General features: G+C 39.8%; 2 protein-coding genes across 10 annotated transcripts in view; both read right to left on the bottom strand.

Annotated features, from left to right (window-relative positions):
- Window positions 1–4,120: 4,120 nt before the first annotated feature.
- On the bottom strand, window positions 4,121–8,895 carry LOC115161010 (secreted frizzled-related protein 3). Of its 3 annotated transcripts, XM_029711650.1 has the most exons (6): window positions 8,000–8,892; window positions 7,773–7,811; window positions 7,541–7,600; window positions 7,186–7,251; window positions 6,617–6,821; window positions 4,121–4,487 (listed from the first exon to the last, which is right to left on the bottom strand). In XM_029711650.1, exons 1-6 carry the CDS (start codon window positions 8,457–8,459, stop codon window positions 4,349–4,351), a joined length of 969 nt encoding a protein of 322 aa, XP_029567510.1. In that variant the 5' UTR covers window positions 8,460–8,892; the 3' UTR covers window positions 4,121–4,348. The 3 variants fall into 3 exon arrangements, with proteins under 3 accessions (XP_029567510.1, XP_029567511.1, XP_029567512.1); XM_029711651.1 differs by lacking the exon at window positions 7,773–7,811 and having other exon boundaries at window positions 8,000–8,894; XM_029711652.1 differs by lacking the exons at window positions 7,541–7,600; window positions 7,773–7,811 and having other exon boundaries at window positions 8,000–8,895.
- Window positions 8,896–13,415: 4,520 nt separating this feature from the next.
- LOC115161008 (nck-associated protein 1) overlaps window positions 13,416–19,490 on the bottom strand; it is a 62,405-nt gene continuing 56,330 nt past the window's right edge. For 6 of the 7 annotated variants that reach the window (XM_029711644.1, XM_029711642.1, XM_029711643.1 and 3 more), the window contains one exon: window positions 13,416–14,564. In XM_029711644.1, the coding sequence (XP_029567504.1) occupies window positions 14,448–14,564 (117 nt within the window). In that variant the 3' untranslated portion in view covers window positions 13,416–14,447. The remainder of the gene's footprint in view (window positions 14,565–19,490) is intronic. The other variant, XM_029711647.1, reaches the window with a different exon arrangement.

The following is a 19,490-nucleotide window of genomic DNA, read 5'->3' as shown; positions in this document are numbered from 1 at the left end:
ATTCCACATCCTTTATTTAGAAGTGAAAACTGAATAAAACAATAAACAGGATAAACAGAAAGCAACGTGACGTTCTGGGGCTGCTCAAAGGCAGCTGCACAAAAACAAGATCCCACAACTCAAGGAGGGAAAAAGGGCTGCCTAAGTATGGTTCCCAATCAGAGACAAGAATTGACAGCTGCCTCTGATTGGAAACCATACACTGGCGACACAGTGCGCATCACCGCATAACACGGTGCTTGCCCCATCACTCGCTCCCCACGGTAAGCACGGGGAGTTGGCTCAGGTCTCCACCCTGACTCTGCCAAACTCCCCGTGTGCCCCCCCCCCCCCCCAATTTTTGGGGCGGGGATGTGTCTCGTGCTTCCCTTGATGTTGGTTCTCCCCGGTCCAGCTCATCTTCCCAGCAAGCGCACGCTGCTTGGCTTTCTTGTGGTGGGATCTTCTGTCATGATCACTGTCCTCGAACTCCCTGTCCTAAATAAGCCAAGGCGAAGCGTGCCGGTAATTCCACATCCTTTATTTAGAAGTGAAAACCGAACAAAACAATAAACAGGATAAACAGAAAGCAACGTGACGTTCTGGGGCTGCTCAAAGGCAACTGCACAAAAACAAGATCCCACAACTCAAGGAGGGAAAAAGGGCTGCCTAAGTATGGTTCCCAATCAGAGACAACGATAGACAGCTGCCTCTGATTGGAAACCATACCTGGCCAAAACATAGAAATAAAATACATAGAATGCCCACCCCCTATCACACCCTGACCTAACAAAACACAGAAAAACATCTTTCTCAGGTCAGGGCGTGACATTCTGATGGCATTGTATCATGGTCCAAACACACCAACACAGTCGTGAAGAGGGCACGACAACGCCTCTTCCCCCTCAGGAGGCTGAAAATATTTGGCATGTGCCTTCAGATCCTCATAAAGTTCTATAGCTGCACCATTGAGAGCATCTTGCTTGGCTATATCATTGCTTGGTATAGCAACTTCTTGGCATTCGGCCACAACGCGCTAGGGCAGTGCGGCCGGCCCAACACATCACTGGGGCCGAGCTCCCTGCCATCCAGGACCTCTATACGGGGCGGTGTCAGAGAAGGGTCCTAAAAATTGTCAAAGACTCCAGCCACCCAAGTCGTTGATTGTTCTGTCTGCTACCGCACGGCAAGCGGTACCAATGCACCAACTCTTGAACCAACAAGACCTTGAACGGCTTCTAACCCCAAGCCATAACTCTGCTAAATAATTAGTCCGGATAGCTGTTTGGTTAACTATTTAACTATCAGTCCAGATTCTCTGACCCCTTAGTTTCCTAAACATGGTAGCCACTTGACTCTTCATTCCTCTTTTTTACTTTTGTCAATTTAGAGTCTAGACCCCTCACCCAGCTACTCTCAATATGTGGAGGTGTGTAGGCTAGCAGAGTAAAGGCTACCCATGTTACAGTTTACTCCTGTCAATTTACAGTTTCAATTGTGGACAGGTTGAGTTCTTCAAGTAGGCTCAGCTATACAGGGCAGGGTAATACTGTACACTAGGTGTTTGCTGAGGACAATATAGTTTTTTTTATACAAATTATTTTCTGATCACATTATGTGCAAGTGTAGCATATAATGCTGATTTCATGATAAATTATCTCTTCTTGAACCACAGACAGACATGGAGTATGTGTTGGTCATGACACCAGCCAGACAATGTAAATCTGGTTTCAGTGTTTTATTAAACAATCACAATTGAAAGGTCGTTAGCATTTCATAGATTGATATATGTTTGTATGTTGTGTATGACGTCAAACCACAGTGATGTATAGATCAACAGTTCAGTTTAGAAAAACCCAAAGCACCAAAAACGTCTATAAGAATGACGCTTTGCAAATCATCTTGCTACATCTGAGCTACAAAGCATGCGAAACATAAGCAAGCAATTCAAACTTTTTGTGAGAGAGATTACATGTAATCCAATCATTATTTCAATATCTCAATGTTGTCATCAATTACATGATATACTCTCTGTCCTCTAGGATTATTCTGCCGTTTCTTTGCTCCAAAAATATACCCTCTCTCCTGTCTCGTTCATTTTGTAGGTGAACATTCATTGCAGCTGTAGCCAGATTACAACTCGTTTGTGTTTCCTTTGAAAGAAATAAAGCTTAACAGAGCACCCCATCATATTAATGCACTTTGGTATCTTAAAGACAGACATCCACTTCATCCAATGTGCAGTCTAGCTGCTAGATAAATATAGATATTTTGACTTTAGAGTGCTTCTGACATAAATGTGCGTCCCAAATTGCAACCTATTCCCCGGGCTCTGGTCAAAAGTAGTGCACTATATACAGTACCAGTCAAAAGTTTGGACACCCCTACTCATTCAAGAGTTTTTCTTTGTTTTTACTATTTTCTACATTGTGAAGACATCAAAACTATGAAATAACACATATGGAATCATGTAGTAACCAAAAAAGTGTTAAACAAATCAAAATACATTTTCGATTCTTCAAAGTAGCCCCCCTTTGCCTTGATGATAGTTTTGCACACTCTTGGCATTCTCTCAACCAGCTTCATGAGGTAGTCACCTGGAATGCATTTCAATTAACAGGTGTGCCTTCTTAAAATTGAATTGGAGGAATTTCTGTCCTTCTTAATGCATTTGAGCCAATCAGTTGTGTTGTGACAAGGTAGGGGTGGTATACAGAAGATAGCCCTATTTGGTAAAAGACCCAGTCCATATTATGGCAAGAACAACTCAAATAAGCAAAGAGAAACAACAGTCCAGCGTTACTTTAAGACATGAAGGTCAGTCAATATGGAAAATTTCAATAACTTTGAAAGTTTCTACAAGTGCAGTCTGAAAAACCATCAATCGCGATGAGGAAACTGGCTCTCATGAGGACCGCCAAAGGAAAGGAAGACCCAGAGTTACCTCTGCTGCAGAGGGTAAGTTCATTAGAGTTACCAGTCTCAGAAATTGCAGCCCAAATAAATGCTTCACAGAGTTCAAGTAACTGCGTAAATCAGGCCTTCATGGTCGGATTACTGCAAAGAAACAACTACTAAAGGACACCAATAATAAAGAGAGACTTGCTTGGGCCAAGAAACACGAGCAATGGACATTAGACCAGTGGAAATCTGTCCTTTGGTTTAATGAGTCCAAATTTGAGAGTTTTGGTTCCACCCGTCATGTCTTTGTGAGACGCAGAGTAGGTAAACGGATGATCTCCGCATGCATGTGTGGTTCCTGGTGACACTGTCAATGATTTATTTAGAATTAAAGGCACACTTAACCAGCATGGCTACCATGGCATTCTGCAGCGATACACCATCCCATCTGGTTTGCGCTTAGTGGGACTATCATTTGTTTTTCAAAAGGACAATGACCCAAAACACACCTCCAGGCGGTGTAAGGGCTATTTGACCAAAGAGAGTGATGGAGTGCTGCATCAGATGACCTGGCCTCCACAATCATCCGACCTCAACCCAATTGAGATGGTTTGGGAGGAGTTGGACCGCAGAGTGAAGGAAAAGCAGCCAACAAGTGCTCAGCATATGTGGGAATTCCTTCAAGACTGTTGGACAAGCATTTTAGGTGAAGCTGGTTGAGAGAATGCCAAGAGTGTGCAAAGCTGTCAAAGGCAAAGGATGGCTACTTTGAATAAACTCAAATATATTTATTTGTTTAAAACTTTTTGGGTTACTACATGATTCCATATGTTATTTCATAGTTTTGATGTCTTCACTATTATTCTACAATGTAGAAAATAGTAAAAATAAAGAAACCCTTGAATGATTAGGTGTGTCCCAACTTTTGATTGGTACTGTAGGTTATAGGGTGCCATTTGGGATGCAGCCATTGTCACTCTTCCAGCAAAGTCCCACGCAAGGCTCCCAATCATTCTCCAACTGTATACCCACACATTTAGCACGGTTAAATGAAAATTTCGTTTGTGCAAAAAAAAAGATTATGAAAACAACAAAGAATTAAACAAAAACAATACAAAACAGAGCAACAACTAAAAAAAGGATCTACATTCAGCTATGACTTATCTAAATTGTGACAATGGTTCAAAAATAAACGTGCAATAGTGCAATTTCTCAGTTTGTCTGCAAACACTTTTCTTTCTATCTTTGTCTCCATATGTTGTCCCATATGTCATCACTTGCAGCTGCAAATTTTCGGCAACTTTCCCCAAATTCCCAGGTTTTCCATAAATCCTGGTTTAACGACTGCAGATTTCCTGCTTATTCCTCATGATTCCCAAAATCTTCAAATCAAGATTTCTGGAAAACCTGGGAAGTTAGAGGAATTTTGCAACCCTATCATCACTGCACAGGGACGCGTCTTGGTTGATCAGTGGCGGCTCCTCTGCATATTGCTTCTGCCGGAGTTCCCCCGGCTCTGGTCCCTCAGTACCTGGTCCCAACGCCTCACCTTCCTCCCCATACGGTCCTTCCACTTCTGTGCAATGGAGCCTTCGATGAGCAGAAGCCTACATGTATGACAGACAGATGCAGTGCCTTCAGAAAGTATACACACCCCTTGACTTTTTCCACATTGTGTTGTGTTACAGACGGAATTTAAAATGTATTAAATTGAGTTCTTGTATCAATGATCAATACCCCATAATGTCAGTGGAATTTTGTTTTTAGAAATGTTTACAAATTAATTAGAAATGAAAAGCTTGATTCAATAGTGTTCAACCCTTTTGTTATGGCAAGCCTAAATACATTCAGAAGTAGAAATGAGCTTAACAAGTCACATAATAAGTTGCATGGACACTGTGTGCAATAATAATGTTTAACATGATTTTAAAATTACTACCCCATCATCTGTACCCCACACATACAATTATCTGTAAGGTCCCTGAGTTGAGCAGTGAATTAAGCACAGATTCAACCACAAAGACCAGAGTTTTTTTCCTTCATATTTTCCAGAAGGGTGGTGGCTGCATCATGTTATGGGTATGCTTGTCATTGGCAAGGACTAGGGAGTTGTTTTTGTTGATAAAAAGAAACAGAATGGAGCTTAACACAGGCAAAAGCCTATAGGAAAACCTGGTTCAGTCTGCTTTCCAACAGACACTGGGAGACTAATTCAACTTTCAGCAGGACAATAACCTAAAAGAACAAGACCAAATATACACTGTGGGTACAAAACATTAGGAACACAGTCCTAATATTGAGCTGCACCACCTTTTGCCCTCAGAACAGCCTCAATTAATTGGGGCTGTGTTGTCGTAATGTGTCAAGCATTCCACAGGGATGCTGGCCCATGTTTACTCCAATGCTTCCCACAGTTGTGTCATTCCTTTTCCTCATTTAACTGTAAGATGTAAATACTGTGTTTTTTAATTGTTCCTTGAGGCGGTTGCCATAGTGATAACCAAAATATACCTGTGATGTCCTTTGGGTGGTGGACCATTCTTGATACACACGGGAAACTGTTGAGTGTGAACAATCCATCAGCGTTGCAGTTCTTGACACACTCAAATCAGCGTGCCTGGCAACTTCTACCTCCCTAAACCCTTCAATGGTTAATTCTGAAATCTATCTATATAAACATAAGAAACTGCAATAACCTTCCCCCTCCACACTGCCGGACCTCACATAGTCAATTCTCCATCAGATACAAAGGTACCATACTCTGGAATTCTTATCTTCGCATTGCCAAAACCTCAAGTGAAGATTGGGGGTCAGCGTAATGAACCAAACTACTAAGTAATCTCCTCCATATAGCCCAACTCTCACATCCACACATGCACACACACATTTAAACAAAACATATACTTTTAATTTTTTTGTGATTGTTGATCAGTTCATTTGTGATTAGCGGGTTTTGTTATCTGTTTTAACAAGCCTTTTTTATTTTTGTACTTATGAATTGTATACATTTTTTGTGTTATATAAGCCCTTGTCCTTTCAACCATACCTGTGTAACAGTATAGCTTCCGTCCCTCTCTTCGCCCCAACCTGGGCTTGAACCAGGGACCCTCTGCACACATCAACAACTGACACCCCACGAAGCATCGTTACCCATCGCGCCACAAAAGCCACGCCCTTGCAGAGCAAGGGGAACAACTACTTCAGGTCTCAGAGCGAGTGACATCACCCGATTGAAACGCTATTAGTGCGCACCACCGCTAACTAACTAGCCATTTCACATCGGTTACACTTGCACACCATTTTTTATTTTGTTTTCATCTGTATTGTTGTTTATCACTTTTCTTTAGTGCAAATAAATGAAACCTAAATTAAATCAATTTTAATCCCACTTTGTAACACAACAAAATTTGAAAAAAGCCAAGGGGTGTAAATACTTTCTGAAGGCACTATAGGTGGCATGAGTTACAATGTGGTATGAACTACAATAAAGCTACAGTAGGTCCTACTGCCTTCCTTAATTAAATGAAGAACAGGGTTGGAGTCGTTTCCATTTCAATTCCGTCAATTCAGAAAGTACGCTGTAAATTCCATTCCAATTCCTATTCAGCTCCATTGCTTTTCAATTATGACATTTAGAATTGGAATTGACCGCTATCCTGATGTAGACAATACTCAACTATCCCATGAATGATTGTTGCTATTAGAGATCCAGTAATATGACTGGCTCAAGACATACCTGGACCTCTCCTCATTCTCATAACCCATGATGATGTACTCGTCGTTGGCAGTGAGAGGAGGACAGGGACAGCCAGAGTTGTAGTGCAGTGTGACTGTATCACGAGGGATGTTTACAAAGGAAGACTTCAGGATTTCTTTGACCTCCACGATTGCACTCAAGTCATGATTCCTGCTTTTAATCTCCTTCACCCTTGCACGAATCACTGGGAAGAAAAGATTAAACATGATTTTAGTTTGTTTGATTATTTTAAAGGATACTTTACATTTGAAGACTACTTGTTTGACTGAACATACAGGGCCGGCTTCCTGGAAACTAACTAAGCCTAGTCCAAGACTACTTTTGGAGGAGATTCCATTGAGAATGCTTTTTAGTCCAGGACTATAAATGTAATCTGTTTCTGGAAAACTGTCCTTCAGAGTTTTAGAACAATGATAAAATCATGCATTGTAATAATCAGCTAAGTAACTACATCACTCTCATTCTATAATATTTTCCCACTCTTATGAACTGCAAAAAGAATTGTCTATGAAAATCATTTAGAAAATTGTAAATATGTAATAACTCACCATAGTTGTAATTATTCTTTAGGTAGGTCTTGAGACCCAGTTTAACTGACTTGCACTTGCAACGATCTGAAACAATAAAGGAATAATGTGATACATTGTAGAACATCTGGGATTGAAATAGCCCTATAAATCTACAAGTTTTTGAACTGCAAAATTACATTCTTGAAATTCAAGTAATGAAAAACATGGTGACAATCTATACCATATCTAATATAATACTGTTCAGATTATTTTGCACTAAATTCAATAGCCAAACATAATTTTAAAGCTACATTTGCATTATGTACTAACAACAGCTCCATGTAAAAGTATCCAAATGTTTGATGAAGCAAAGAAAATGTGATTATTATTTTACCATTGCTGGCTCCTTTACAGTTGACATTGTGAGAATCACTTGGAAAGTCAGGAGTTGATTCTGAATAAAACCAACTATGATGAGAACATTTTCACTCAATAACAGTATTAACTTCAAAGTAGCCTCTAATGTCATAGGCCACTGTAGTAAAATTCTTTGTCATTTTATAGTGGTAACATAATAAATGGTCATGTTGCATTCACATCACATTCAAGGGCCACATGCATCTTACCAGGTGAGCATTTTGAGGGGTCCTGATAGTAAGGGTTGTCTAAGTAACAGACAGGAATAAAGTTTACTTATAAGCGGCTGCTGTAGAGAATTTTATAGACTACAGATATTCTCATCATCATACTTTTTTCCTTTTATCTTTGTCTTTATTATGTGAGATAGCCTGCATTTATTCACAATACCTATTTCAGAACTACACTATCATCATCATAATCACCCATGTCCTACCTGGTCCTTCTGCTTTTACAATGGCCTCAGGTGAGATACAGACTCCCCGGTCGTAGACTGGCAGATCCTCGCAGGCCAAGCTCTCTGGCCAGGTGTGATTATAACGCTTCATCACCGGTTCACAGCCGCACTTCGCACGCTCACACACCGACTTGCAGGGCTTGATAGGGTCGTGTTGAAAGTCAATAGTGCATATTGGGGCATACATGGCGCACAGAAAGAACAGTAAATCTGTACTACACTGGGTGCCAAGAAGCCCTTCAAACTGCTCAATGGCCAGGACTGCGTTCGCCTGGGTGCTGTGGTGGAGGTGGTTGGGCATTTTCGTCATGTTCCAGGGCATGGACTTGCACAGAGGGATCCGAACGGGCTCACATGCCGCCGAAGACGCTCTGGGTACCCTAAACAGACAGGTAACCGCGAGGAAGGAGACGAATAACTCGTGGGAAAACATGATCATCCTCAGTTATACGCAGACAGTTGGTTTAGGATAATCAATACATCTAAATGCAATGTCTGGTTATGAAGTCGGAATGGATAAACTTAAACGCGTAATGAAATCCTAAAATATATAGCTAGCCTAAAGTTGTCTGTCTACCGGGACGTGTCTAAAGTTTGCGTCACGTAAAAGGAAAGACGTTCAAACGTCATCTTTCGTGCGTAAAACCAAAATAACAAAGTAGCCTATTTGATATCGAATTCCTCGTGGATAGTGAAAATTGATTTCGATTTCCAACTGTGTTGTTGCTTATTCCATTGGCGCGTGTGTGATCATATTGCGGGTGGGCTTGTGGCTCCGCTCTCTCTATCTCCTCCTTCCCAGACCAGTTAGCACTGCAGTGATTGCTCGCTGGAATCGGACTGACCTCAGTCTGTGGGACCAGCTTTTTTACCCTCTACACATTTCCTCTATCATCATCATGCCTGTCTGACCCTCCTACTCCTGCTTCAAACCAACACCAAGCAGGGCTGGAGAACTTGCCCCATAGCATTCTTTGAAAAACATGGACATTAGACTAGTTCTGGGATGGGCAACTAGCGGATCAATTTCCAAACACACACACAAAAATATACAGTACCAGTCAAAAGTTTGGACACCTACTCATCCAACATCCAAGGGGTTTTCTTTATTTTTGGACACACCTACTCATTCAAGGGTTTTTCTTTATTTGTACTATTTTCTACATGATAGAATAACAGTGAAGACATCAAAACTATGAAATTACACATATGGAATCATGTATTAACCAAAAAAGTGTTAAACAAATCAAAATATATTTTATATTTGAGATTCTTCAAATAGCTACCCTTTGCCTTGATGACAGCTTTGCACACTCTTGGCATTCTCTCAACCAGAACCCGATGGTTACTCTGACATGGCTCCAGAGTTCCTCTGTAGAGATGTGAAAATCTTCCAGAAAGACAACCATCTCTGCAGCACTCCACCAATCAGGCCTTTATGGTAGAGTGGCCAGACGGAAGCCACTCCTCAGTAAAAGGCACATGACAGCCCGCTTGGACTTTGCCAAAAGGCACCTGAAGACTCTCAGACCATGAGAAACAAGATTCTCTGGTCTGATGAAATCAAGATTGAAGTCTTTGTCCTGAATGCCAAGCTTCACGTCTGGAGGAAACCTGGCACCATCCCTACGGTGAAGCATGGTGGTGGCAGCATTATGCTGTGGGGATGTTTTTAGGCTGCAGGCACTGGGAGACTAGTCTGGATAGAGGGAAAGATGAATGAAGCAAAGTACAGAGAGATCCTTGATGAAAATCTGCTCCAAAGCGCTCAGGACCTCAGACTGGGGCGATGGTTCACCTTCCAACAGGACAACGACCCTAAGCGTACAGCCAAGACAATGCAGGAGTGGCTTCGGGACAAGTCTCTGAATGTCCTTGAGTGACCCAGCCAGAGTGAATTTGAACCCAATCGAACATCTCTGGAGAGACCTGAAAATAGCTGTGCAGCGACGCTCCCCATCCAACCTGACAGAGCTTGAGAGGATCTGCAGAAAAGAATGGGAGAATCTCAGAAAATACAGGTGTACCAAGCTTGTAACATTATACCCAAGAAGTCTCTAGGCTGAAATCGCTGCCAAAGGTGCTTCAACAAAGTACTGAGTAAAGGATCTAAATACTTACGTAAATGTGATATTTCAGGTATTTTTTATAAAAAAAATGTGTGTGTGTGTGTGTGTGTATATATACATACACACACTGAGTGTACAAAACATTAAGAACATCTTCCCAATATTGAGTTGCTCCCCTCCCCTCTTTGCCCTCACAACAGCCTAAATTCGTCAGGACATGGACTCTACAAGGTGGCAAAGCGTTCCACAGGGATGCTGGCTCATGTTGACCCCAAAGCTTCCCACAGTTGTGTCAAGTTCCCTGGATGTCCTTTGGGTGGTGGACCAGTCTTGATATACACGGGAAACTGATGAGTATGAAAACCCCAGCAGCTTTGCAGTTCTTGACACAAACCGGTGCACCTGGCACCTACTACCATACCCCATTCAAAGGCACTTAAATATTTTGTCTTGCCCATTCACTCTCTGAATGGCACACATACACAATCCATGTCTCAATTGTCTCAAGGCTTAAAAATCATTATTTAACCTGTCTCCTCCCCTTCATCTACACTGATTGAAGTGGAATTAACAAATGACATCAATAAGGGATCATAGCTTTTACCTGGATTCACCTGGTCGGTCTATGTCATGGAAAGAGCAGGTGTCTTTAATGTTTTGTACACTCAATGTACATAGGTTCACTCAATTAGCACGTCAGCTAATATTTTTTGGATTGGTAAATTAGTCTAGCCAGCTATCTATACTTGTAGTAATGATGGTCGAATTACTGACTGGGGCCCACTTTAATTTTGTTAGTCACTAACTCAGATATCATATAGAAAAATGACAATGTGTTGAATTGCAGCAAACTTGGTTTAAAACTGCATCATGTTCTATATTCCCCATTGCAAAATGGGTAGAATTGCAGGAAATTAGCTCTAAAACGTATTTTTTCTTCTTTGCTCTCAATGGGGGGTTCTCTGAAGTGTTTTACTCGCAAGGTGGGGGGTATGGATGTGTGGGTATGGATGTGGGTATGCAGACCCGCGAGCCACTGTGGCCCCTCTTGATGATTTCAGATTTTTTGTGGCCCCCACACTCATCAAAGTTGCCCATCCCTGGTCTAGATAACCTAAATTATTTGAGTAAAGCGGCATATACATTTTTATTTGGAAGTAAACAGTCATGATGGCCCTTTTGAAGTCACCATTATGAAGACATGGGGTGTGTTCGTAAATTCACTCTGGATTGCCAGAGAGCGCTCTGGGCGTTCGTAAATTCAGAGCGTTGTCAGATTGTCCGTTAGTAAATTCAGAGCGTTTCGCTCTCTGAGCGTTCAGAGCGCACACTGGACTCTTTGGCTGTGGACTAAGGGAAAGGAAAAGGGGGATACCTAGTCAGTTGTACAACTGAATGCCTTCAACTGAAATGCATCTTCCGCAGAGGGTTGATCAGAGCGTTCTGACCTCATAACGTCAGTCAAGCACCCAAGCTAACTGGTTAAAGTTGGCTAGCTTGCTAACTGGCTAAAGTTGGCTTCAAAATCTTACTCTGACCATTTTCCTCACCCTGGCAGAGCTGGTTAGGCTGTTTTCATGTTATCTAGAGCGTTGGTGACTGACTGTAACTGAGCTGCTGGCAACAATTTAATAAAACATTTTTGCTGACATTTACTGACACCGGTCATATTCAACAGGCGTTGCGTGTTCGTAAATTCATCAGTTATTCTGCTCTCTGAGTGAATTTACGAACGCCCATATTATGATGACAGTGCTATGTACACAAGCAGCTTTAATCAAGCCTAATTATTAGTGTGAACTCAACACAATGATGAGTGTTAATAGGCTCATTGGGTGTTGACCAGATTAAGAACATGTTAAATATCATTATTTATTTTATTTAACCTTTATTTAACTAGGAAAGTCAGTTAAGAACAAATTCTTATTTACAATGACAGCCTACTGGGAAACAGTGCGTTAACTGCCTTGTTCAGATTTTTACCTTGTCAGCTCGAGGATTCGATATACTAAACACAGTGTTTAAATAGTATACCATGGACAGCATGGAGGATTATAAAGCGAGTGTTTACATTACATGTTGACCAAGAGGTCATATAAGGTCAGATTGTTAAATAAGATACAGTATTCACCATTTCAGTGTTCTCTATTTCAGTATTCACTATTTCAGTGTTCTCTATTTCAGTATTCACTATTTCAGTGTTCTCTATTTCAGTATTCACCATTTCAGTGTTCTCTATTTCAGTATTCACTATTTCAGTGTTCTCTATTTCAGTATTCACCATTTCAGTGTTCTCTATTTCAGTATTCACTATTTCAGTGTTCTCTATTTCAGTATTCACTATTTCAGTGTTCTCTATTTCAGTATTCACCATTTCAGTGTTCTCTATTTCAGTATTCACTATTTCAGTGTTCTCTATTTCAGTGTTCTCTATTTCAGTATTCACCATTTCAGTGTTCTCTATTTCAGTATTCACCATTTCAGTGTTCTCTATTTCAGTATTCACCATTTCAGTGTTCTCTATTTCAGTATTCACTATTTCAGTGTTCTCTATTTCAGTGTTCTCTATTTCAGTATTCACCATTTCAGTGTTCTCTATTTCAGTATTCACTATTTCAGAATTAACTGGATCCATGCAACATTAGGCCAAGTAAAGTGGAGCAAATTACTCTTATGAAAGCTTTTTAAACATACCTTTTTGTTTAGTTTATCACACATACAGTAACAGTGCAATAGAGAGCAGATTTAGGATTTAAGGTTTAGATTTGTAGATCAAAGGGACTTATGATTGACCTTGCCAGCCATTATTAGAATGTTCATGTTTGTTCCTCTTCAAACTGGATCATGGATTGTGTGTGTGTATGTTTGTGCATGCGTTCGTTCCCGTGATCATGTGACTAAGGGGTGTTTAACAACATGACCAGGGAAACGTCAATGTGAGGGCTGCCGGCCAGGACTCTGTGTTCTCAGGCCGGAGGAACACTTCCCCACTAATATTTTGACAGCAAAAAAAAATCAAAAATACACAGAACAACCAAGACCAATGTTGGCTTACATACAAAAAAGGAAACTGTTCTAGGAAAGACCTTCAAGTTCTAAGCACTGAGAAGCAAACTCAATAACACATGACAATCAGGTTAGATGTGAGTCAATTTGCTGCCAATTGTGATAGCTAGAACTGTCTCAAGTTGAAACACTCAAGTTAAAATGATTAGGCTAATCATAGCATATCTGTGTGTGTGTGCGAGTATGCATGGTATTTTGTGTGCAGTTTATATCCTGAAGTTTATTCCAACATTTGAAACAAATGAGACTCTAGGCCAGTAAGTGGATATAGCCTAAGATTTATTTATCACGTTATGGAGGATACACGGTTCGTTGAAACATTGAAAACATATAAAAGTGGTAAAAGGAAAACTATGTATAAACATTCAATAAATATGAAAGAATGTTTATTATATACCATACAGACAGGTACTATGGAGTAGTTATGCCAATGAGGCATTTAGTTAAAAAATTATTCTATGCTTTGTACAAACATCAACCATCTGTTATCAGTTTTCATAATATTTAAGTTTAATACCAACATTTCAGGTTAGCTCCAAATAATATAAGATGCTATGTTTTCTCAACAGTTTGGCAAATATCTCAAAGAAACCCAAAAAATGTAAATAACACAAATTCACAAAGATACACATACTGTAATAACCGACAGATAATGATGATGAATATAACTGTGTATCATAATTTTCCAAAAATCTGCAATTAGTTTTGCACGTTCCCCTTTACCGATAATAGCATTTTTAGTGTTTAATTTTTAACCCATTCAATATTTAGAAACTAAGACAATATTCAAAAATGAAATTAAGTAGTAGTGTATTGTCACTGATCATTGTCAACAAAGCTTACATCAGATTAAGTAAACAAATGATTAATTCATAAAACTCTATGAAAAGAAAAACCCTGATCCCACAAAACCAATAATACATTTTTTTTGTTTTCTTTAAGACTGTAAGTTGAAACACAGCACACCCACAATGGTCAATTCATCATATAAGACTCATGTTGTCCAAAGCCATATATTTATATTCTCAGTGAAGAGCTCTGGGGCTGCCTGCATGTATCAAGCTTCTCAGAGTAGAAGTGCTGATCTAGGATCAGGTCTCCCCCTGTCCATGTAATGCTATTCATTATGATCTAAAAGGCAACACTGATCCCAAATCAGCACTCCTACTCTGAGACGCTTGATACATACAGCCCTTGTCTCCTCTTCACTATCTGCATGCTGAACTCCAGACAAGGTGAGGAGTCTCTCACTCGCTCTCTCTCCCCTCTTTCCTCTCCTCCTCTCAGGGCTCTCAGGCGGAGGAAGACACACTCTGCTTGTAGACAGCATGGTATGCATTACGGAGCAGCACATAGGGGAAGCAGGACTCCAGAAGGTCCATGGTCAAGAACGGGGACTCCTGCACAATCTGGTAGAGAAAACACATAGATGGATATGGATAGAACCTAAAATAACCACTGTGAGAATGTCTCAAATAGCATCCCATTCCCTATATAGTGCAGTACCTTAGACCAGGGCCCACATACGGCTCTGGTCAAAAGAAGTGCGCTATATAGGGAACCATTTGGGATGCAGCCTGAGTTTAATCATACTTTTGTGATTTTGCCTTGTTCTCTATATTATCGATGCAGAGTAGCCCCATGGATAAGGCAATAGGGTGTGTGTGTTCTATATTATGCCAGTTCCACTGCAGGATAAAGACTGTGGGTGATTCTTCCTTCTTTCCACCCTGGTTGTCTTTCTATTCAACACATTCCCACCTGTACATTATTCTTAAGTCAAGCAAATCCAAATCCCACAGACCAGTAAGCCCCTCTGATCAACAGACAATACATGGGTATGCATGACTGCATAAGTCATTTTCAATACACAGTCTGAAAGAAAATAGTACTCTGTTCATTTTCAAGTAGAAAGAGGTTTGCGATTCTCTTTATTTTCTTTCTGCTTTGGGCTGGCCAGAGACTAATAAGAATGTTGACCTTGGAACCAGTATATTACATGTGTTAGATGATAGTAGATGATGTGACAACGTGTTAGATGATAGTTAGATGTGACACTTGTGATAGTTAGATGATGTGACAACATGTTAGATGATAGCTAGAGGATGTGACAACGTGTTAGATGATAGCTAGATGATGTGACAACGTGTTAGATGATAGTAGATGATGTGACAACGTGTTAGATGATAGTAGATGATGTGACAACATGTTAGATGATAGCTAGATGATGTGACAACATGTTAGATGATAGCTAGAGGATGTGACAACATGTTAGATGATAGCTAGAGGATGTGACAACATGTTAGATGATAGTAGATGATGTGACAACATGTTAGATGATAGCTAGAGGATGTGACAACGTGTTAGATGATAGCTAGATGATGTGACAACGTGTTAGATGATAGTAGATGATGTGACAACGTGTTAGATGATAGTAGATGATGTGACAACATGTTAGATGATAGCTAGATGATGTGACAACATGTTAGATGATAGCTAGATGATGTGACAACATGTTAGATGATAGCTAGAGGATGTGACAACATGTTAGATGATAGTAGATGATGTGACAACATGTTAGATGATAGTTAGAGGATGTGACAACGTGTTAGATGATAGCTAGATGATGTGACAACATGTTAGATGATAGCTAGATGTGACAATGTGTTAGATGATAGTAGATGATGTGACAATGTGTTAGATGATAGTAGATGATGTGACAACGTGTTAGATGATAGTTAGATGTAACAACGTGTTAGATGATAGTTAAATGTTAGAGGATGTGACAACGTGCTAGATGATGTGACAACTTGTTAGATGATAGCTAGATGATAGTTATAGGATGTTTCAACGTGTTCATGTTAGTTAGAGGATGTGACACTGTGTTATGATAGCTAGGTGATCGTTAGATGATGGGACAACGTGTTAGATGATAGCTAGATGATAGAGGATGTGACAACGTGTTAGATGATAGAGGATGTGACAACATTTAGATGATAGTTAGATGTGACACTGTGTTATGATAGCTAGGTGATAGTTAGATGATGGGACAACGTGTTAGATGATAGCTAGATGATAGTCAGAGGATGTGACAACATGTTAGATGATAGCTAGATGATGTGACAACATGTTAGATGATAGTTAGAGGATGTGACAACGTGTTAGATGAAAGCTAGATGATGTGACAACATGTTAGATGATAGTCAGAGGATGTGACAACATGTTAGATGATAGTTAGATGTGACAACGTGTTAGACGATAGTAGATGATGTGACAATGTGTTAGACGATAGTAGATGATGTGACAACGTGTTAGACGATAGTAGATGTGACAACGTGTTAGATTATGTGACAACGTGTTAGATGATAGCTAGAGGATGTGACAACATGTTAGATGATAGTTAGATGTGACAAGGTGTTAGATGATAGCTAGATGATGTGACAACATGTTAGAAGATAGCTAGAGGATGTGACAACATGTTAGATGATAGTTAGATGTGACAACGTGTTAGATGATAGTAGATGATGTGACAACGTGTTAGATGATGTGACAACATGTTAGATGATAGCTAGATGATGTGACAACATGTTAGATGATAGCTAGATGATGTGACAACATGTTAGATGATAGCTAGATGATGTGACAACATGTTAGATGATAGCTAGATGATGTGACAACATGTTAGATGATAGTAGATGATGTGACAACATGTTAGACGATAGTAGATTATGTGACAACATGTTAGATGATAGTTTGAGGATGTGACAACGTGTTAGATGATAGCTAAATGATGTGACAATATGTTAGATGATAGTTAGATGATGTGACAACGTGTTAGATGATAGTAGATGATAGTTAGAGGATGTGGCAACGTGTTAGATGATAGTAGATGATGTGACAAGGTGTTAGATGATAGTTAGAGGATGTGACAAGGTGTTAGATGATAGTTAGGATGTGACAAGGTGTTAGATGATAGTTAGAGGATGTGCCAAGGTGTTAGATGATAGCTAGATGATGTGACAACGTGTTAGATGATAGCTAGAGGATAGCTAGATGATGTGACAACGTGTTAGATGATAGCTAGATGATGTGACAACATGTTAGATGATAGCTAGATGTGACAATGTGTTAGATGATAGTAGATGATGTGACAATGTGTTAGATGATAGTAGATGATGTGACAACGTGTTAGATGATAGTTAGATGTAACAACGTGTTAGATGATAGTTAAATGTTAGAGGATGTGACAACGTGCTAGATGATGTGACAACTTGTTAGATGATAGCTAGATGATAGTTATAGGATGTTTCAACGTGTTCATGTTAGTTAGAGGATGTGACACTGTGTTATGATAGCTAGGTGATCGTTAGATGATGGGACAACGTGTTAGATGATAGCTAGATGATAGAGGATGTGACAACGTGTTAGATGATAGAGGATGTGACAACATTTAGATGATAGTTAGATGTGACACTGTGTTATGATAGCTAGGTGATAGTTAGATGATGGGACAACGTGTTAGATGATAGCTAGATGATAGTCAGAGGATGTGACAACATGTTAGATGATAGCTAGATGATGTGACAACATGTTAGATGATAGTTAGAGGATGTGACAACGTGTTAGATGAAAGCTAGATGATGTGACAACATGTTAGATGATAGTCAGAGGATGTGACAACATGTTAGATGATAGTTAGATGTGACAACGTGTTAGACGATAGTAGATGATGTGACAATGTGTTAGACGATAGTAGATGATGTGACAACGTGTTAGACGATAGTAGATGTGACAACGTGTTAGATTATGTGACAACGTGTTAGATGATAGCTAGAGGATGTGACAACATGTTAGATGATAGTTAGATGTGACAAGGTGTTAGATGATAGCTAGATGATGTGACAACATGTTAGAAGATAGCTAGAGGATGTGACAACATGTTAGATGATAGTTAGATGTGACAACGTGTTAGATGATAGTAGATGATGTGACAACGTGTTAGATGATGTGACAACATGTTAGATGATAGCTAGATGATGTGACAACATGTTAGATGATAGCTAGATGATGTGACAACATGTTAGATGATAGCTAGATGATGTGACAACATGTTAGATGATAGCTAGATGATGTGACAACATGTTAGATGATAGTAGATGATGTGACAACATGTTAGACGATAGTAGATTATGTGACAACATGTTAGATGATAGTTTGAGGATGTGACAACGTGTTAGATGATAGCTAAATGATGTGACAATATGTTAGATGATAGTTAGATGATGTGACAACGTGTTAGATGATAGTAGATGATAGTTAGAGGATGTGGCAACGTGTTAGATGATAGTAGATGATGTGACAAGGTGTTAGATGATAGTTAGAGGATGTGACAAGGTGTTAGATGATAGTTAGGATGTGACAAGGTGTTAGATGATAGTTAGAGGATGTGCCAAGGTGTTAGATGATAGCTAGATGATGTGACAACGTGTTAGATGATAGCTAGAGGATAGCTAGATGATGTGACAACGTGTTAGATGATAGCTAGATGATGTGACAACATGTTAGATGACAGTAGATGATGCGACAACGTGTTAGATGATAGTAGATGATGTGACAACATGTTAGATGATTGATAGATGATGTGACAACATGTTAGATGATAGCTAGATGATGTGACAACATGTTAGATGATAGAGGATGTGACAACGTGTTAGATGATAGCTAGAGGATGTGACAACATGTTAGATGATAGTTAGAGGATGTGACAACGTGTTAGATGATAGCTAGATGATAGTTAGAGGATGTGACAACATGTTAGATGATAGTAGATGATAGTTAGAGGATGTGACAACGTGTTAGATGATAGTAGATGATAGTTAGAGGATGTGACAAGGTGTTAGATGATAGTAGATGATAGTTAGATGATGTGACAACATGTTAGATGATAGTAGATGATAGTTAGAGGATGTGACAAGGTGTTAGATGATAGTTAGAGGATGTGACAAGGTGTTAGATGATAGTTAGAGGATGTGACAAGGTGTTAGATGATAGTTAGAGGATGTGACAAGGTGTTAGATGATAGTTAGAGGATGTGACAAGGTGTTAGATGATAGTTAGGATGTGACAAGGTGTTAGATGATAGTTAGAGGATGTGACAAGGTGTTAGATGATAGCTAGATGATGTGACAGCATTTTAGATGATAGCAAAGACTTTGGAAGTCATATAGCTATGTCAACAAAAAATAGATTGTCTGCCGACACTGTTCAGAGGTTCTAAGTACTGTCGGCACGCAAACCTGAGCTTTTTGACCAGGGCCTATACAGTCGGGTACTAT

The sequence above is a fragment of the Salmo trutta genome, chromosome 24, assembly GCF_901001165.1.
Source record: "Salmo trutta chromosome 24, fSalTru1.1, whole genome shotgun sequence".
Classification (NCBI taxonomy): Eukaryota; Metazoa; Chordata; class Actinopteri; order Salmoniformes; family Salmonidae; genus Salmo; species Salmo trutta.
This window is presented reverse-complemented; position numbering and strand designations above follow the sequence as displayed.

Bases quoted from the DNA above. Each gene is read 5' to 3' on its own strand.
- LOC115161010 (XM_029711650.1), bottom strand. From the start codon at position 8,459: ATGATCATGTTTTCCCACGAGTTATTCGTCTCCTTCCTCGCGGTTACC. The intron at 7,252-7,540 runs GTAAAATAATAA...TTATTGTTTCAG, and splicing joins CTGTAAAGGAGCCAGCAATG to ATCGTTGCAAGTGCAAGTCA. The intron at 4,488-6,616 runs GTATGTCTTGAG...TCATACATGTAG, and splicing joins GAGAATGAGGAGAGGTCCAG to GCTTCTGCTCATCGAAGGCT.